At 52.7% G+C, this 20,281-nt stretch overlaps 5 protein-coding genes across 5 annotated transcripts; 1 reads left to right on the forward strand and 4 right to left on the reverse strand.

Annotated features, from left to right (window-relative positions):
• Window positions 1–566: 566 nt before the first annotated feature.
• On the reverse strand, window positions 567–3,280 carry NEUTE1DRAFT_132174 (uncharacterized protein; the record flags this gene model as incomplete). Its single annotated transcript, XM_009856369.1, has 3 exons — window positions 567–2,976; window positions 3,020–3,102; window positions 3,168–3,280. 3 exons carry the CDS (start codon window positions 3,278–3,280, stop codon window positions 599–601), a joined length of 2,574 nt encoding a protein of 857 aa, XP_009854671.1.
• A 3,207-nt stretch (window positions 3,281–6,487) lies between these two features.
• On the reverse strand, window positions 6,488–7,906 carry NEUTE1DRAFT_141030 (uncharacterized protein; the record flags this gene model as incomplete). The annotated part of the gene is made up of 2 exons (XM_009856370.1): window positions 6,488–7,701; window positions 7,768–7,906. 2 exons carry the CDS (start codon window positions 7,904–7,906, stop codon window positions 6,488–6,490), a joined length of 1,353 nt encoding a protein of 450 aa, XP_009854672.1.
• Window positions 7,907–8,834: 928 nt separating this feature from the next.
• Window positions 8,835–10,859, forward strand: NEUTE1DRAFT_124927 (uncharacterized protein; the record flags this gene model as incomplete). Its single annotated transcript, XM_009856371.1, has 3 exons — window positions 8,835–8,994; window positions 9,158–9,925; window positions 10,515–10,859. 3 exons carry the CDS (start codon window positions 8,835–8,837, stop codon window positions 10,724–10,726), a joined length of 1,140 nt encoding a protein of 379 aa, XP_009854673.1.
• Window positions 10,860–10,899: 40 nt separating this feature from the next.
• Window positions 10,900–13,177, reverse strand: NEUTE1DRAFT_124928 (GTP-binding protein GUF1; the record flags this gene model as incomplete). Its single annotated transcript, XM_009856372.1, has 3 exons — window positions 10,900–11,223; window positions 11,343–13,090; window positions 13,149–13,177. 3 exons carry the CDS (start codon window positions 13,175–13,177, stop codon window positions 11,012–11,014), a joined length of 1,989 nt encoding a protein of 662 aa, XP_009854674.1.
• Window positions 13,178–13,911: 734 nt separating this feature from the next.
• Window positions 13,912–18,732, reverse strand: NEUTE1DRAFT_148990 (uncharacterized protein; the record flags this gene model as incomplete). Its single annotated transcript, XM_009856373.1, has 3 exons — window positions 13,912–14,662; window positions 14,763–17,322; window positions 17,386–18,732. 3 exons carry the CDS (start codon window positions 18,730–18,732, stop codon window positions 14,475–14,477), a joined length of 4,095 nt encoding a protein of 1,364 aa, XP_009854675.1.
• Between the last annotated feature and the right edge of the window lie 1,549 nt (window positions 18,733–20,281).

Genomic DNA, 20,281 nt, shown 5'->3' on the forward strand with positions numbered 1-20,281 from the left:
ACAATACTGGTGATTTGACTCGTGATATAAATGGGAGATGCATGGCCAGGCGGGAAGGGTGTACTGACCTAAGCCCGGATTCAGATGATCCCCCCCTGGCTGAAGATACATGACACTCTACTGTTGTCCATCCATCAAAGCAGAAACAAAGCGGTGAAACAAGTGAATAGAAGTGTAAATGCTTTCTCAATCCTGGAATGCAGTGAAACATACAGAAAATCGTCTTGCCCTGGAACGGAGCCAAATTCCCGGTGAGACAGTGAAGCGGCCACGAATCCACTTTGCTCCAGGAGACCCACTTTTCCCGGGCGTTTTTCCCGGCAATCTCCGCTTTCGTTACCGGTCTCGATGTGGGCCCATGGACCCGGATCTTGGGTGAGTGCGCTTCTCCCACGACACATAGTGCCCATGATCAAATCTTGTAGTCAAAGGCATGGGCGTTTTATTTGGGCATTGTCTGAACATAAGCTCATCACCAGAGAGGTAAGAGCTGACTGACTGAGTCACCCCCTACCTCCCAAATCCCAACAACACTCCACAACGCCGCTACGGCACAATTAAACATCTCCATACTAATCACTCCATCTAGACCATCAATCTAGACCCAAGTCCCTTTCTCCGTCATCCGACGCCAAAAGTACGGGCTTGTATCTCCTTGTTTCCATGTAGTCTTATCCCTCGCAAAGTTCCATTCAAACCCCTTCCACTCCCCTGCCATCGTCTCCCGCTTAAACACCACCACAAAGTCCCCCACCTTCAACCTATTTGTCCCTCCGACTCCGCTCGGTATCAGCTCTGCCATCGGTTGGGCAAAAGTCATTGTCTTTTCCAGCCCCTCATCGTCTACCATTTCGTGCAATTCGCGTAGCAAGTACCCGTATCCGGTACCGTAAAGTCGCAGAATCAGACCCCTTTCCTCTCTAGTGATGGTGATGAAGACATCCTGGGTGAGTTCGTATCTGCCTCGGAACCTTTCAAGTTCTGGTTTGCCTGCGTGTGGAGGTAATGCCAGCTCACGGAACCGCGAAGCAAGTGTGTGTTCGTACCTCGCCAAATTGTATAGATAGTCAATTTGTATCGCCCTAGCCATCTTTTTCGTGTCTTCACAAATCCTTCTCACAGTCTTGACGATAGATCCTGTATCGTGGTGGGAATCGGAATCTGACTCGGCCAGAAACAAACACTCAGCCAGCAACATCCCGCTCAGGTTCGCAGCGTCGAGTAAGAACCCCCTCGTATTGCAGAGTACTACCACGGCAGTTTCGTGGTCGGGAAGCAACCAGCAAAAAGACGTAGAGCCGACCATGTTACCGCCGTGGTAGAGGGCTAGGTGCTTGTTGTCCTTTTCAGGCTCGGTGATGGGGGGCGTTACAATGTCCGTGTTGCGATTGGGGACATTGAGCTCAGGCTTTGTAACGAAAAAGGTATAATCCAGGTTATCCCCATGGACCTTGCTGTTAATAGCGCTCTCTAATCGTCTGGAGTTGTCGCCATCTGCGCCTGGCCATCTTGGTCTTGGGGAGGCGTTCCGCTCTTCGGGGGTCATGGGCACGGTGACGGTGTTCCAGCCGCCGGAGTAGGTGCATGTGCTGCTGAATGGATTAGAAGACAATCTCCTGTCTATGTACGAGAAGAGATGGTTTATACCTCGCTCGAGAGGGGAGCTGAGATGGTCTTGATATGAGAGAAGCTTGCTGTTTTGCTGCTGTTGTCTTTGGTTGCAAACATCCATAATCTTGCTATAGAACTTGAGAAGATCAGAGGTCGTAGACATGATGCCTGCTGCCGCGGCGACCGGCGGTGGTCCCACAGGACCGGCTCCCGAAGCCTGGGACGGGAGAATTTCGACAGATTGTGGAATGTGGCCGTAGTGTCTGTCGAAGCATTCTGCAATCTTAGTTCTGCAGACCACCCCGTGTGCATCTGTGCATTGCAGAAGTTCCGGCATGACCCCCGTCACCTGAACCGAATGTGACTTGGCAAAGATCTGGGGCTTGCTATTTCTCTCAGCTTCTGTCAACCCAACGAAGGTGTTGTGCATTCCAAGTGGCTCAAAAACCTTTTCACGGACGAATTCTGTCCATGAATGCCCAGTCTTTCTTTCGATAATCATAGCCAATAAGGCAAAACACTCGTTCGAGTAATTCCGGTTGTAGACAAACCCCTCTTGAGACGTGTAAGTATCGTTTGCTGGGAGATGTTGGAGCAGGGAGGTGACAGGGACTATGGTCTTCCATGGAATATCGCCATTGGGGCTTTCCCACAGATTCGTCATCCACTGAAACGAGGAACGAAGGTCTAAAAGGTCACCAATGGTGAGCTCCTGGTTGGTGTATGTCTTCAGTATACCGGGACTGCCTTCAAGCTCTGACAGGACTGCTGACACTGGGGTGTCGAACTTGAGCTGGTATCTCGAAAAGTCATCCATCATAATCCCCACTGCCGTAGAAATAATTGGTTTCGACATTGATGAGATGAGGTAGACAGTATCCTTCTCCGGAAGCGTGGCGACTTCCAGACCCTGAGTCCCCAGATTGACAAAATGTTGCTGGCCATGGCGAAGGACCCCTATGGAAGCCCCCACACTCCCGGAATCTTGCAAAAGCTTCTCGATAGTGGGCTTCGTAAGGGCCAGGATCTCCACCGACAACGGCAACGAAGGTTGCTTGGGAAGAGTTGTTGAGTAACTGGTGTCGTTGATGAGGGTACTAGTTGCTGATACCTTGGGTGAATAAGGGTTGTCGAGGGCCCGTCTAGAGATGCTATCTTGACGACGGTGTCTAGAGGCTTCAGAAGGTGGTTGGTATCTGTCCGTATCCCTCTTTCTGATGGCTTCCTCGTCAACAACCCCCGTACTCTCATGGCAAAAGCCAAATGTTCGTGAAGCAACCAGTTTTGTAGCAGCCATGCATTCACCAAGCACTTCGTCGGCGACGCCAGAGGCACGCGACAGGAACCGCATCGTGAAGAGTCGTTCTAGTCATCGACATCAAAGTTGAACTAGTAGAAAAAAGTCGACGAGCAGCGTAACAAGCGGCCAACAAGCCGCTGTCGTCATGAGAGCTTCGGTGGTTGAGCATCATGGCCATGGACAGGAGCGAGCTGGAGGCATATCAGTAGCCAGTGCCTGGCAAGGGTTACACTTGTGTATCGTCAAGATCGCTTACATGAGTAGGTGAAGCATGGGTTCAGGGACACAAATCGAAGTTTGATGAGCCATCGAGCTTGTCTCCCTCCTGTATGTAGCCTTCTCGACAGGATGACTACCCAATCGGCTCATCTTGATCACGGTACGCAGCGGACAACATGCAAGATCCTGTACCTACTGACGCCTTCCGTCGGTCTCACGCACGCCCACACGATTCGCGACACCATGTCATGACACCACCCTATCATGTTGCGACGCATGATCGATTTCGCTGTGTAGTCCTTAATATGATGTGGGCGGCCGTCGGACTTGTGGAAGCGAGCTAACCGAAGCCGGCGAGGGCGGACCAAAGAAAGGTTTGCTTCTCAACAGAGTGTCGGTCGTGCGGCGAGCCGGCATCGTTCCTTGGTTACGCGAAGTGTGACTCCCTGGATCGGTGATCGGCCTAGGAAGGAAAGGGATAGAACTGCTATATGCCAAGGCTCTTTGACAGCCTTTGATGTGCACTGCCTGGTCGGTGGATTCCAAGAATATAGTTGTTAGGAATCAGAGTCACCGTGGACTGGTTGAGACCAAAGTGATCATGAAGAGTAGAAGAACATGACCAACTGCAGTCTCGCTTTCTTGCGGAACTCTCCATGCGGTGAGGTTAGGGATCAGTCTCCATATCAATCTAGTCCGACAGGGTACATCATTGACGGGGAAGACGGAATGATGAGTGTGTGACGATAGTCTGTCGAAGGTGCTGGGGACGTCTAGAGTGCCTTGGTGTTGAGCAATCGCGGGCAAGCCGATGGGAAACTCTAGCAAACTTTGTTTATTATCAGATGTTCTCATGCTGGTATAAAACAATGCGTCGTCTTTAGTTGATGCTTTGCCACATTGGAGGGAAGGATTTGCGCCATGATCGATGTCTGGATCGGCTACCCCCATTGGTTAAGGGGTGTGTCGAATTCTTCAGCACATTGTGCTTATGCCAAGCTGCTACCCACACCAACTGCTGAGGGCGTTGATGAAGCGAGTGTATCGTAGTGTCAGTGGCGCGGAAGCACGCCGTAGCCGCAAGCCCACAGCAGCGCTAGTCAAGCCCCAGGGTTACATTCTGTTGTGGTGATCCCAAGGGCGTGGACCGCGGGCTATCCCAGGACTTCCTTCAGAGCTGCTTGAAAGGGGCAGACCCGTAGTGCTGGTATCTGGCTCAATTGGTCCTTTGTCCAAGTATAAGAAAGCTAGATTGCTCCGACTCAGAGGCTCAAAGCAGCCACGGGACGACAGCCAGGGGTGTTCAGTCAACTCTCCGTCCATCTCTAGTCTTGCCTGTCTCACCTGTATGGCTATGGTCAGCAACGTTGTCACCAATCAGCCCGAACTCGGTAATGGTGTTTCAATTCCCCCGAATAAACCGGCCAAATATCTTTTTGCCTCTGCTGAGTAATGGGATGCCTGGAGCTTTCATCAGTTTTCATTTGGCTATGGTCTCTTCCCGAAGGTGATTAGCCGCCCGTGTTGACAAGATTGGATGCGAGCTGAAAGAGCACATTGGACTGGCTGTTGTATCGATTGGAGGGCAGAAGCGAAACCAAAGGCGGTGAAGGGCTCTGTCGACTCAATGACTCGATGATGCACTGACTATTCTTGTCAACACAAGTAAACCTAACCCCCATTGAGATATGGAGGGCATTGTTGAGAAAGATGGGTCAACTGACCACCTTCTCTTCTCAGCTCCGCACGGTTTCGGCCAGACTCATGCTTTGCTATTTATAAGTATCGGAGAAGAGTCGGCATCGATTGGCGATAATGAATCGTGGAAACGAGAGTCGGCTTGATGTCTGCTTTCGAGTGCAGTTGCAGATGGATGTGATGTCGGGGATCAGGAAGTTGTTGAAAAAGAGGACTAGGTAGTAACGACGTGAGGCGTCCGACAACGTGCGATGTTGGGAACTGAAACAGACGGAGCTGAAAATACTATACCCTGTCCTGTCAGGTGTACATATGATCTGCCACATCCCGACGTGGCCTGCAAGGTACCGACGTACCCCGCCGATGGTCTGAGACAAAATGACCCACACATCCGTGAGTGGAGCTTCCGATAGCCGCACCGGTCCGGGTGAGAAGTGGGGCGTGATCCGGCTTCCGACATACGACACTCAACTACCGCGGTGCTCTGGAGAAGAAATTGGGAAGATGTGCATTGTTTCCTTCTTATTCATGTGGTCAAGCGTGACCAAAGGGCTAGGGAGATTGACCAATCTCTTCACTGCTGGGGGACACCGGAGGAAACAGCCCAGCCCAGTGCGGGGATCAAACGGCGGGCGACATGGTCATGAACAGTGGACGACGTTTGAGAAAGTGCAACAAAAAGGGTAGGAAATCAGAACCACATTAGAAAAGTAAAGCTCAGGCACTGCATGCACGTGCGACGAAAAACAGTTAGAGCAATGCAACGGCCTGCAGGGGGAAGTGACAATTAACAAGCGCCTACTGGAATATTTCCCTTCCCCGCACCATACGCTACCTCTAGCTTGCTTCAAACACGGCAATTCTTTTCTTTTCTTTTCTTTTCTTTTTTTCAAATTCTTTTCTCTTTTTTGTTTCCACTATCATCAAATCATGGACTCGAGTTAATCCAAGGGAAGGGAATGACAAACACCGATACATGAAAACGGAATTCAGCAACCCGAGAAAAGGACAGTTGATCATCCTTTCCCGTCCAGAAGTCGATTCTTGCCGCTCCATCATACCCTCCCCTTCGAAGCACAGCAAGTAAGACAATCTCTCCTTAAAGGGAGTGACACCGCGTACCTCTTGTGTTGCTCTTATCTGGGGTTAGCGGTACAATGGGGTACTCATAAATCTTGCAAGACTCATGGTTTACTTTAAGGCTGGGAATTGTACTGCTAGCGCCAAATTCGTCGCCATCAGCAGCAGAAAGAAAGTCTCGATTGCTGAGTCTGGTCTGCCTGTCAAGTCCCACTGCATTCTTGTGCTACAACCAGTCAAACCTCTGACACCCTCGACGCCCTGTTTTTTTTTTTTTTTTTTTTTTTTTTTTTGGGTATCTACACACTATAAGATGCTAGACCATGGCCGTTCACTCCAGTCCAGATTCGAGTTCAAGGCGCCATCAACCTCCAGGTACAAGTATTCGATACCTCGACAGTTTTCTCCCCTACCAATAAAAAAGAACTATCTCCCATTTCAGCTCATCTCACCTCCCAATGAATCTCACCTTCTCCGTCCACTGCCCTCTGAAACGCGTCATTGTGTTCTGTCCAATTTCTTACATTCTCGATCCACATCCAAGATATATACAGTAACGGTAAGAAGACCTGCTCCAGGCTAGGTGTGCATGCGAAAACCAGCAGTTATAGGAGTCGGTGGACATGCTCTAATCACCCCTTCGACTCCAGCTATCAGATCTGGCCCATCAACGCCTTGATCAGTGTGCCATTGAACTCCGGCAAACGACAATGCCAAGAGTTGCGCACCTGCCATTATCAGAGGCGGGTTGATCACCGCAGCACCAGCCGCAACAACTCCTACGCCTGCCAGAACTCCAAGCAGCGGGAGCACATTCCGCTTGAGGAAGCGCCTCACCGTTGCCCATGTTCCGGCTCTGGGGGGAACCGGGGGGTTTTCTGCAGTGGCGGGGCCCTTGGTACTGTCCGTCTTGGGCTCGAGATAGCTCAATCTCTGCTCGAAGGCCGACAAGCGCCTACCAATCTCGCTGATCAATTGATTCTCTTGTTCTACCTCCTCCCAGATTCCCTGATACAACTGCTTGTATTCGCCCGTCTTTTGGTCAAAGAGATCTCGCTGGCTGACGCGAAGCCCATGTTGGCAAGTCTCAGATCTGCTGAGCTCGTCCATCAAACGGTTCACCTCCGCTTCACCCTCGTTGAGCTCTTCCCGTGTAAGACCAGAGGCACTAAGTAGCTCAGACCTGAGGTCGTCAAGTTCCTGCTTGACCTTTTGACATCTGTCTTCGTAACGCGCCATCATCTCACGTCCGGCTGAGGTGCTGTCCAGGGGTCGCTTCTCGTCGATCAGTTCGCGTTGGATCTGAAGGACTGGTGGGAAGGTTCTTTGACAGCTCGTCTGAATGACTTCCCGAACAATAGAGCGGGCTGATGCCTCACTTCCGAGCCATCTGTACGATTGGCTGCCGTGCTGGCGCATGGAGCCCCAGAAGTTTGAAGTGTACATGAGTTCTTTCTCTCGGTCACAGGCAGCAAGGTCATCTTTTGGACTGCGCAAGGCACCCCACTTTGTGGTTACCAGAGCAGCGCAGTTCAATGCTTGCGGGCCACACAAAGCTCGAAGCATGTTGAACGTTCTCAGAGCCAATCCGCTGACTCGATTGTCGGTAATGGAATGAAGATAGAGAATGCTTCCTAAGCGAACGTTTCTGAGATGGAGCTGGCCAAGGAAAAAGGCAATGTCCTTCAAAATCTCAACGTCTGAGATTTGAGTGTCGTTAAAGCCAGGAGTATCCGCCACAAAGATTCGCTGGCCATTTTCGACGCAGCTGTAGAGGTCAAGAGAAACGGTGCCTGCATTCAGTGAAATTGTCAGTACTCCGGATTGTGGTGGGATCCTGTATATAATATCAAGCATACCTGCTGTGAGAGTGTGACCAACGCCAGCATTTTCTCCCGTCAATTTTGAGACGAACTGACTTTTCCCGCTGCCTGTCATTCCCATGACGAGAATGACCACATCGGATGGGCCCATTCGATGGCTTGTTCTACGGGCCATGGCTGTAATGATTGGACCAAATAATGGACGAACTGTATTTCCGTTGGTGAATTAGAATTAAACTTAAAGAGACAGCAGAACCAGCTGCAGTGGAAGGAACGTATTTGGTGTCAGAATGGTCAGACCTGGGTTAGGTGAGAGATGGGGTCTGTAACATATCAGAAACAAGAAGCTGGGAACTGACGACTGACCGATTCAATGCTGACATTTTGTAACCTTAACATATGAAGAGTCTGGTAGTGGACTTGAGCCGCATTGCGGGGATTTGGTGTTCCCCAGTTGAGCTAACACTCCAAAGCCTTATCCACCACCCACCTTTGTCGAGGGGGCGGGCTGAGTTGGGCATCATCGTTGAGTAGCATTATGCAAGTGCTTTTTGAGCCGCAGTTGCGTGGAACAATCCACACCAATACGCTGTGCCTTACAGCTGCCGGCTTGCAGGTTTTCAAACTATGGAGCAACCATCCAACTCCCCTGACCCAATCAGCCGCGACGCATCAAGATAAAAACGAGGCTTGCGAGTGGTGGGAGCGTTGGGATTGACGGATGGTATAAGCAGGCTGTGAAAAAGACCTGAGAAAAAAGGTAATTGTTGCATCTTGGACGTTCTTGTACCAAAGCATGATTGGCCTTTGGCATGCGCTCGCTGCAGCTATTGCGTAACGAGCTTTTGGGTTTGAAATCAGGCAGTTGGCAGCCTGACAGAGCCTTGCTCTGCTTGACACAGACTCGGACAGCTTCTCCGAGCGATTTGACTTGTCCCTGGAGACTTGCATAATAACCCGCCAGGACGGCTCACTTTTCACAAATTCTTCAACGATTAACTTTGCGCCATGCGTTCATGAGGCTCTGCTCTGCTTCCTTCGTTTCCACTTGGACACCTTTCATACTGTATATTGCGTAACAGTCGCCAGGCTGCCGATCCATCATGTCGACCATCAGCGAGTCTCAACATGCCACGAAGTTTGACCCTCGTCCCACAGATATCATTGTGGCGGTGATGGGAATGACTGGCTCAGGCAAAAGCACATTCATCTCCCATTGCATGGGGGTGGATCTCGGCATTGTTGGCCACGGTCTCCAAGGATGTGAGTGCAGTTGCCAAAAGAAAACTCTGTACTGATTGCTATGACTGACGCTCTTCTTGTTTGCAAGACACACAAGCGGTGGACTGCTATATGTTCCGTCATTCAGAGTCCGTCAACGTGTATCTCGTTGACACGCCCGGCTTTGACGACACCAACCTCACAGACAGCGATGTGCTCAAGGCCATCGGTACCTGGATGGGTGATACGTACTCGAAGGACATCAAGCTCAACGGCATCATATACTTGCACCGGATCACTGATCCTCGTATGGTAGGGTCAGCCAAGAAGAATCTCATCATTTTCAAGAAGCTGTGTGGGCAAGATGCTCTCAAAAACGTCACTCTGGCCACCACGATGTGGGAGGCTGTCCCGCAATCAGATGGCGAACGCCGAGAGCACGAACTGCTTGAAACCCAAGATTTCTGGGGCTACATGCGGTCAAACGGTGCCAAAGTGGAAAGACACTACAACAACCGAGAGTCTGCCCTGCAAATCCTCAGCAAGTTCTTCACAGAAGAACAAGTTGTCACTGCCATGCAAGAGGAACTCGTGAATGGCAAGAAGAAGTTGTCGGACACCGAAGCTGGCATGGAGTTGAACAGCGAGTATCGCAAGTTGGAAGAGAAACTGAATAGGCAGTTGCAGGATAGAATGGACGAACTTGAGGAGGCACAGAAGAAGAAGGATTACGAAAGTACAGTGTTTCTGAAGGAATGTCGGAAACAGCTAAACGACCAGCTTGCGCAGGTTTCGCAGCAGCGGGAAGATCTGAACGTGACACTGGCCAAGATGCTCGCCACCAGCACCTTTCCCATTGTTCGCGCGCCAGGGGGTTTTGATAGTAGTGCCAGGAGGCCCAGCTACACTGGTAACGCAGGCCAAGCAGAAGCAGGAAGGTTGTTAAACCCATACCTGGACCCGAGAGCATCCGGTGTGTGTCAGGGCGTCGAAGTGCCCGCCAGAGGCAGATCGCCAGCACCACCATACCCGCCAGATGAGCAACCTATCCACAGATGGTTAGTTTCATGAAGGATGGGAGATGGAGTAGCAATTCCCGTGAACGTTCGTGGCTAATTGTTGGAATATGTAGTGATCGATCTCCCGCACCCAGTGAAACAGGGCGTGCGCCAAGAAGGCGGGATTTGCTGAGGGCAATGCTCGGAAGAGGACCAAAATTGGTAGTATCGGGACAGTAGAGGCGGGTGTAGGAGAAGTCGGCGTTGTTCCGGTGGAAGTGTTGTGCGTTGGCATGAATATATTGTAGGAGGTGCGGTGCGTTTTGGCTTTTGTCATTTGCTTGGTCTTGGTGACAAGGAAAAAGAGATTCAGAACGAAGAGGAGATGTGGCTGAAGGAAGAAACTGAACTGTTCTGTGTTGGGAAGCATCCGCCATGACCTTGAAGAACCATAACGACGAGCCGTGACGTATGACCGTGAAGTGAACCTTCGTGCTTGCCAAACTTGTAATGATGAACTTCATCAAGAGCAAGCACTCATCACCAAGGTCTCTTGAAATTCAGGCAACACTCCTTCCATCCGAGTTCGACGCTCCGTCGTTCCTTCACTGTCGTCGAAAGTGGAGTTCTGCCAAGCGATAATGACAGAACGGAAAGCAGTCGTCCCTTTAACTCAGACCATGATCCTTGCGAGTCTCAACGCTTGGCAAATCAGAGACTCCGGAGTGTGCGACGACGGCAGGCGAGACGAACCATCAATCGTCCATCAGCACTAAATGGAAGCCAGGACTGTGGCAGCAAGTGCGGGGTGAAGAAGTTCAGCTGTCACTCGGGGGCAAGAGAGAAAGGAAAAAGGGGGGAAACGAGGACGTAAAAAGAGGTGGAAAGGGTCAGAAGCAGAGCTGCCATATAATGAAAACACAAGAGCCACATATCAACAAACCAACCAAAAAATAAACAGAATTAGTAACACATGCCACCTGTAATCCAACAGGAACGCCAAAGGGACATAAGATACCTACAAGTATTCGTACATTACCTCTTCTCCTTCCACCACCCACTCACTTCGACAAGAACTTTTGAAAAGCCGACTGGTCAATAATCACGTTACCCACCGCCCTCAACCTCTTCCTGCCCGCCTTCTGCTTCTCCAACAGCTTCCTGCGTCTTGTGATATCACTAGCATGCAGCTTAGCCAACACGTCCTTCCTGAACGGCTTGATGGTCTCACGGGCAACGATGCGGCGGCCGGCGGCGGCTTGAATAATCACCTCTGTTTACGTTGTTAGCACATTTCTTTGACAGGATCCCCAAGATCGAGCGAAGCGAGGAAAGAAAAAAAAAAGAACAAAAAAAGAAAAAAAAAAAAGGAAAGGGAGAAAGGAAACTCACCAAACATCTGCCGATCCACATGCTCCTTGAACTTGGTAACCCACTGCCTCCCCAACCTCTCCACCTGACTAACATGGACGATCCTCGCCACGGCATCCACCGCCTTCTTATTCACCAACAAATTCAGCTTCACCAGCTGCGCCTGCCTCCACCCCGCATCTTCATAATCCAGCGTCGCATACCCCTTCGTCGCGCCCTTCAGCTTGCCAAAGAGATCATCGACCAGCGAAGCAGCGGGAAGCTCGTACTTGAGAATGACCTGCGTGGCAGTGAAGAACTCGAGCGACTTTTGCACGCCGCGCGCGTTCTCGCAGATTTCGATACACCGACCTACGTACTCCTCTGGTAGCGTGACGGTGGCGTTGACAAAGGGCTCGTACAAAGTGGCGGAGCGGATGCGGTGGTCGTCTGGGTCGGGGAATTCGGCGGGGTTGGTGACGATGAGTTCTTCGCCGGTGGACCAAATGATCTTTGTAGGGACGGCCGGCTCGGTGATGATGATGCTGGCGCCGTGTTCCTGACGCAAGCGGTCTTGGAAGACGGAGCAGTGGAGAGAGCCCAAGAAGCCCAGACGCCAGCCGGCACCCAGGGCCTCGGAGTAGTCCTTTTGCAAAGTGACGGAACGGTCGTTGAGCACGAGGTGGGCGATGGAGTCGGCCAAGCGGCCGTAGTCATCCTGGTTGGTGGGGAAAGCGGCGACGAAGACCATGGGTTTGGGCTCCTCAAAGCCGGGCAACGGCTCGACGGTGTCTTCGCATCCGACGTTGGTAAAGGTATCGCCTAATTTGGCGTCTTGAATGCGCTTCATGCCGGGGTTGAAGAAGACGTAGCCGACTTGGCCTGCCCTCAACACCTTTTGCGGGACGGCGTCTGGGTACTGGATGCCAACTTCGCCGACAATGTACTCGTTGCCCGTGGCGAAGGAGTAGACCTTGTCGCCCTGCTTGAGCGTGCCGTCAAACAGGCGGACGAGCAAGACGACGCCCTTGAAGGTGTCGTACCACGAGTCCACCAGGAGCATGCGCAGCGGCTTCTTGGCGTCGCCGACGGGAGCCGGCACGTTAGAAATGACCGCAGGCAAGATCTCGCCCACGCCTTGACCGGTCTTGGCGCTGACCTTGACGGCCGTCGAGGTATCCAGCTCAAAGACGGTTTCCAACTGTTCCAGCACGCGCGGCACGTCGGCGCTGGCCATGTCGATCTTGTTGACGACGGGCACCAGAGACAAACCCTGCGCAAAGGCGAGGTAAAAGTTAGCGACCGTCTGCGCCTGCACACCCTGCGAGGCGTCGACCAGCAACAGGGCGCCGCTGCACGACGAGTAGGAGCGTGTCACTTCGGCGCGGAAGTCGACGTGGCCTGGGGTATCGACCAGGTGGAGAAGGTAATCGAGGCCGTCTCTGTGCTTGTAAATCATGGTGCATGTCTGCGCCTTGACGGTGATGCCGCGCTCGCGCTCGACGTCGAGCTTATCCAAGACTTGCTTGTTTCCATCGCCGGCCGTGATGGTTCCCGTATGCTCCAACAGTCGATCGGAAAGTGTGCTCTTGCCATGGTCGATGTGGGCGACGATACAGAAGTTTCGGTAGCGCTCGAGCGGAATGGCGGCAATTCGTTTCTCGATCTCGATCGCCTTCCTCTCGAGGGGCATCTGGGAGGTAGCAGTCGTGCTGTTGTGTCTCGCGAGAACGGGGGCGGTCGTCGGGAGGAGTTGGGAGCTGCTGAGCGATCTCAGAGCTGGAAAGCGTCTGGTTCGGTCATTCTGGCGCGATTCGAGGCTAGCCAGCGAGGAAAAGCCAGCACTACCCGGCGATGTCCCGGGTGGTTGTTGACATGATGTTGTGATATACAAGGGAAGACGGCGGCTAGGAGGCAGACGAGGCAGACGCGCGCAAGGCCTCAGACATGGCCGCATCAGAACGTCGGGACGACAGAGCGCGCCACGCATTCAATTGGACGTCACCGGGTCATGAAAGGAAAGTGGCAGGCAGAAATCGGTATGGCTTGGTCGCAAAATGAATCGCGACTTTGCACTTTTTGGGAGGAGAGAGTGACGGAACAAAGGCCTGGGATAGGTACAGTGGCCCACTGCGAATCCTCCGAGTCTGGACGCTGGTCTGGTGCCGCCGAGTCCCAAAATTCGTCCCCGCTTCCAAAAATCCCCGAGCTCTTATCTTATCGGACCCTGATACTCGGTACTAGTAAGTCACCAATTCAGGTACAGGTACTTTGCGAGCTTCGAAACACGGCGCAATAAGCGAGGCGTATGAGAAAATGGAAGTATCCGTACGTTTGCTCGGCTGATATCCGAGCTCCCCCAGCACCTTTTGTGTATGAGCAGGTACCTTTAGTGTAAACAAACCACCCCTTTACAAAGACAACAGCCCAACTGCGAGACATGCTTAGGTTGATATTGTTACTCTCTTCACTCCCGTCTGCTTCACTTCGAGAATATCTAATGCAAACGTGATTCTTTGTCAAAGGCGCTTTACATAAACAGTCATATCTCACAAACACCGTGACCCTTTGATGCTACTTTATTTCCACTTCCAAGTCTCTGTTTGCTCTGCTTCTACCAATAGCTCCCAGTCCCTTCCACTTGATCTAGGTAATCATGACCACCATTGACCGCACCAAGCCTCATCCGCCAGATTTCCAACCCACTTTCCGCTCGTCACCAAAAGCTTGCTTCATCCCAATCCTTTTGCTCTTTCTCATTTTTCCTCATGATTATGTATAACATTTCAAGCAGTATAGGTATCAAGAAGAAACACAACAAACAAACAACAACAACAACAACAGCGATAAAAACACATATGTCCACGGTGTGTAAAGTTGGAACAGACAAGCCAAGCCAACCGGGGCTTCGCACATCCCACCCGTCCGTCCGTCCGTCCGTCCGTCCGTCCGTCCCACGCATTCCAATCCGTTCCCATCACCCCGTCCATCCACCCACCCATACCTTCCCTGTCCTCCCAGTTTTCTCCCTCCTCCCATTGTACCTCACCCTGGCAATCCTTTCCATCTATACACAGTACTCCAACACCCACGCTGTCATCAAACCCACGGATACGAGTAAAGTATATCGACACTCCCTTCCCCACTGCTTCTCTTATGCTTGGGTCCTGCCTCCTAAACAAGCACCCACTCGCTTCCTCTCTTGAGGAACTTGTCCAGCATCAGCGTGAGGTCTGACAAGACGAACCGACAAATGTAGAGGGCAAAGAATTCCGCCGCATGCCTAGTGCTGAGCTCGAGTCCCACCTGCGTCTTGTCGGCGTGTCGGAGGCCTGGGTCTTCAACTTGGCGAGCGATTTGGTCTGTTTTTGTTTTTTTTTCCTTTGTTAGCAAATTGGCAAAGGGAAAGATAGCTTGAAGGGAGGGGGGAAAGAGGGAAAGGGCCAGAATAAATAAACATACCAACTAATTGAGCCGCATCAAACAATCTCGCCAACGAGCTCATATAATTCGCATTAGGCCCCTGAAACAGCACGTTTCCTACGTCTCTCTTCATCGGTCGGTTCGTCGGGTGCGTCGTCATCGGCAGACTAGGGCAGATGATATCCTTCCCTGCTCCCTCAATGGGCGTCGACGCCACGTTACCACTGGTCCCACCAGCACCACTGCTTCCCTTGCCTGCACTGGTCAGGTTCGCTGAGCTGTTTTTGCTTCGCAACCTCCTCCACGAGAAAGCGCTCGTCTTGGCGCTCACGCTGGCTGACCGTGGCAAGGACCCATCCTCCGCGTGTACTGGGTCCTTGAACGAGGTGGCGTGGGGTCCGACTTCGCTGGCGCCAAGCTTCTTGACTAGGAACTTCTCGACGGACTCGATCACCGTTTCGAGAGCTTGCATCTCCTCCAACACGGCGTCCGCATCGCACGTGTCCACCCTGGCAAGCTTCTGTAGTGCGGCAGTCATCAGATCACACTGCGAGATCTTCTCTTCGACGTACTTGAGTTTTACACCCTTGACTCTCCACACGTCCCGTGGGACAAACAGTTTGTTGCTGATGTATCCTCCGCGTGGGTGGCAGAGGGTCTGGTACAGACAGCGCATAAGCCAGAACGGTCGGAGCAAAACATCGCTCGGGCAAGGCTCGAGTGGTGCTGGCGCATCAGCGAGCGTTCCGTTCGGCGATCCAGGATCATTGGCAGAGTGGAACTCGGCATCAAACAGATACATGCCCGCTGTTCCGACAACTGTGTCCGCCCTTTCTCGGAACGATCCAGCTATCGGTGTCGGCATGGATGGAATTGATGGCAGGCGGGTTGTTGAGCCACTGATGCCAAACGGATTACTCACCGGTGTGCCAGGAGACATATCAAATACATCATCATTATGCGACACAGAAAGCTTCCGATGCGCGCTCCGCAAGCTCGATGAAGAAAAGGTCTTCTTCAGACTAGGCCGACCAACCGAGGGAGACCCTGCGCGAGGCGGGTAGTCGTCCTGCAAGTGAGACGGCAAAGGAGGAGCTCCCCCTTCTCCCATGGATGGGGAAACCACACGCCGGGCGGCAAGAGGATTAGCATTGCGATGAGGACCAGCAGACAAGGCTTGTCTCTGTTGCGCAATGTAGTTGTGCGATCGTGCCGGTTGTGGTGGGAATGCTGGCCCGGCTGTGGTTGGTCCCGGCTGAGCAAGCTTCGTGGTCTCGATCTTCAGCTGCTTCAAGTTTTGGCCAGACAGACGCCGTTGTCTTACGCTCCGATTTGAAGCCCCGGATCCCGAAGTTCCTGGTGGTCGATCAGGTAGCTGAGGTAAGGCACCCGCTGGCGGAGGCGGTAATGGGGGTAACGGCCCCTTGGGTTCCGGATGAGTCGGGCTCTCGCTCACCGTACTAAGTAGCGTTGTGGAGGTATTCTGGTTGGACCCTGTAGAGCTATTCCATGTACGATTCGTGACCCCGCTGGAGTCGGACTCTCGAGGAATTGATTGCTTGTTGTTCCGTCCAAACGCAAAGTCCTCGATCTGGTACCCTCTCGTCATCTCCTCCAGAAATCGTTCCTCCTCCTCCGAGTCATGGCCCTCGTCGTAGAAGTCATCGTGCCCTGTCCAACCTCTTTTTCGGTACTCCTCATCTTCCAAGTGTTGCTGTAGCCGTAGTTTCCGCTCCCTTTCGTTCGCCAATTCGAGCGCATCCATTCCCTCATCCTGTACCTGGTCTCTTGGGTATGAACTTCCCGTGACAGCATCATGCCCATCTGTGTAATACTGATCCTCCGGCTCAAATCCCTCGTCGTACGCAGCTTCAATAGCGTCGTCCAATGCAGCATCAAATTCGGCTTCCGTATCCCCACTGGCGGCCCGGATATGCTTTCTTCGTATTCCTGTTGATGAAGATCGCGAGTGTACCGAAGACGCGCTAGATCCACCAGACTCCTCGATCGGATCAAGCCAAGATATCGACTCGTGACTGGGATCCCTCTGATGTCCACCATTCGTCTTGTAATTTCTCGAAGTAGCCTGAGCGCCAGACATGGAATAGTCGGGTCGGAACACTTGTTGGCGAGGGACATCCTTCTCGGGCGCCGGTGGAGGTGGCGGTGGCTGAGCGGGTGATAAAGGTCTCCGAGGCAATAGTGGCGGTGGCATGTAGGCATTATCCATCGGTGCCTTTTCAAATCGTGCCTTGGAAAACGAAGACTGTAGCGAGTATTGCTCGCTAAGGTAGGAAGTAGGGCCATTGGAACCCCCCGGTGTCTGGAGAGTTAACGTGGGTGGTGCTGGCGGTCTACCGGACGGTGGTTGTCGTCTGAACTGAGTCTGAACAGAGAGGCTAGGCTCCCGAGTGCGGCTACGTTCCCGGGTGTAGGTTGAGAGCATCGGCTCGTCGTCAGACACTTCTCCATTGTAAGCCTGAGCACGCATGTATCCCCGTTCATCGTAGCTTTCGGGCTCTTCTGGAAGCGCCTTCTCATCCAGACTATCACCGAGGATCTCGTTAAGTTCCTCAATTCTTCCCACGTATGTTTGATGCTATTGACATGGTTGGTATCAGTGGTTCAAAGCTTCGAGAGCAATAACATGCGAGTCACCTACAATGGCTTCCAATTTCCTGCGATCCACCTCTACCGAAGTTCGCTGCAATACCTCCTGTAATAGGTGACAAGCTTCCGTGTAGGCCCTCCTGGCGGCCTCAAAGTCTTGCCCATTGTCGAGTTGTACTGCGGTATTGGCCTTTGACAGTGCCTCAGAAAGCATTGCCTTTTTGTCGGAGCGATGGCGCTGGCGATCTCGGTTTCGGTTTGACGCAGTCGAATCAGTACTTGACTTTGCGCCATGCGACCTCCCTCGCGATTGCCCTCGGGGGTCGCCGTTTTGTGTATATTGGGGCATCATGCGGTCTGGCGCGAGTTCTGCCGGAGGTAGCAACCCCGCTGCTTGATGTGACCGTGGCAACGATCCTGGTGTGTCTTCTGGGATCTGCGGAGCACCATCCCAGAAGGCGGCGTTGTCGTCAGGAGGCGGCCGAAGATAATACCGCCTGGGTGGTACCGGTGATTGCTTCCCAATCTCACTGGCCTGGTGCCGGAATGCCTCTACCAAAGAAGGCCCGGTCGAAATGCGTGGCAGGCTAGGTAAGGGCGGAATCGGATGACGCAGGGGTGAATCACTGCGGCCTCGGAGGTGGCTTACAGAGCGCGGAGAGATTTCTGACGTCGAGGGTCGGCGTTTGTGTGACTTTTGACCAGGTGAGTCTTCCCTCTCTTTCCCACTATCCCACCCAATGCGCCAACTGGAACCAACACCGTTTGAGCCTTTACTTGACGCGGACGAGACAGACCAGCGATTGAAGTTTCTAAGACGATCGCCTATGCTACTCGAGCTCCCAGATCGCGAATGACCTCGCTTATGCGATGGAGGTTTCAGGCCTTTGGTCGAGTCTGGTGATGCTGGGCCGTGGAGTAGTGGCTCATTGAACGATTCCAGAAGGTCTTGGGACGGTCGCGAGTCAGTCGGGACTTTGGGCGGAAGACGGTCGGGTGGAAAGGGACTGAAGGTTGATTGATTATGTTCGGCCGCGGTGGGCACCGTCACAGTGCCAAAGCGCTCAGAGTGTTGTTGTTGTTGTTGTTGTTGTCGCGGTGGTGGCGGCGGAGGTCGGCTGGGTCGCTGCCCCTGGGGATAGGGGTTCCGTAAACCGGGGCTGATGAAGTCCCGGTCCGGCAGCCGTGTTCGCAGCGACGGCGAGGACGTGTACGAGGCAGAGCCAGCAAAAGTGGTGACGGTCGCGGGCGGCGTCCGGGCAGAGGAGAGATCGGTGGCTGAGGCAGACGACCCAGGGTTGTTGGACGAGGTCGGGATCTTGGACGAGGTCGAGGTCGAGGTCGCGGGTGCGGGCGGTGCTGGTGGAGGTGGTGCTATGGTGAAATGGGGCAAGGGCATCGCTAAGGGTCGAAAGGGGAAGCCAAGTCGGCCACTCCCCTACCCTGGAAAATATGGAGGTCGCACTCGCTCGTTGGCTGCCCTGGGACCTGGGTGTAGTAAAACCAGGGGGGGACCAGATGGAAACGACAGGGGGAGGACAACCAGGGGAGACAGAGTGCACGGCGAGGTGGGATTGATTGGGCAATGACGGGATATGCAAGCCAGATTGGGGGTCAGCACTGGAGCTTTGTCGTTATTCGCACTGCCTGGTGAGGTGAGGTGAGGTTCGGTTGCTTAAGTTAAGTTCAGTTGTAGTTCCCAGAACTTAAAACGCGAGATCAGGTTATGGGTGCGGATGGTCCTGTCTTTCAGTTCACTCCTGCCCTCGCCTCGCCTTCCTCTTCCACTAGGTATTGTCTTGTTTTCCTTTTTCCTTCTTTTTTTTCTTTTTTCTTTTTTCTTTTTCTTTTTCTTTTTTTTCCCCTTTTGATGGAAATCCCCGGGTGCCCTGCTGTTTGGCTGCTCGTCCCGATGTATGGCTCCAGACAACCGGAGCGGTTTTGCTTTTTGGTTAAGCGACCGGATTTCCTCGGTGTAGCGTAGCAGCGACGCTTTTTGCTTGCCGGGGTTGGCCAATGGAAATGGCGGACGGGATTCGATGATAGATTGGGTGCGGATTGGCGTTGTGCCCCTGTCTCTGCCGGTACTACTGGGTACACTAGCTCTTGTCTTGGGGTCTGTGGACGCCGCCGTGTAATTGCGCGTCAATGGATATTCCTGGGTGGTCCCTGATGTCGACGATGGGATGCTGATCTCGAGACGGGATTCGTGCAATCCAATCTGCTGAAGGGAATGGTGTGCAGGGTGCGGCTGTTACACTGAACTGGGAGGCGGTTGTCGACGCTTTGAGTGGTAACACATAACGGCGGCCTTTGAGTGGTCAATGGTGGCTATTAGCTGGAAAGAGAAGGTAGCGTGCTGTGTGCCGAAGTCCGTCGCGTTACATAGGTGTGTCTGGGTAGGTGGATGGATCGATGGATCGATGGATGGATGGCTTGGGGTGGCAGAGACTGAAGGACAAGGCAAGACAAGACAAATGTGGGCGTGAACTTGTGAAGAGTGACGGGAGATGGATCGGATTTCCCCTCCTCGGATTGCGAATGCATGGAGCAGCTGGAGACTGGACTGGCTGCCCGAGAGCGAGGACCACCAAGACTACCTCTACACTAGTGTAGGTACTCTTTAGAGTGCTCCGACCCCCGGGGTTTGACTGTGAGTAGAGGTAGGTATAAGGTAACAGATACTATAGTAAAAGATGGGAGCTGTGATTTTTATCATCAACCATGGCTCTTCAACCGCTTTTTTAAGCCTCAGTTTAGACGCCCTATATCTACCCAATGTACCATGATGCAGTCATAGTACGTAGTCGTTTCTTTTTTTTTCGCTTTTCTTGATCTCTTCCCTGCTTTGGCTCGTCTCGTCTTGTCGCATTGTCGGCCGGCAGTCAGGTCGCTGTGTCCCAAATGGAAAGTCACACTCAGGCTCTCAGCTACCTAGAGGTACCAGT

Source organism: Neurospora tetrasperma (genome assembly GCF_000213175.1).
Source record: "Neurospora tetrasperma FGSC 2508 unplaced genomic scaffold NEUTE1scaffold_6, whole genome shotgun sequence".
Classification (NCBI taxonomy): domain Eukaryota; kingdom Fungi; phylum Ascomycota; class Sordariomycetes; order Sordariales; family Sordariaceae; genus Neurospora; species Neurospora tetrasperma.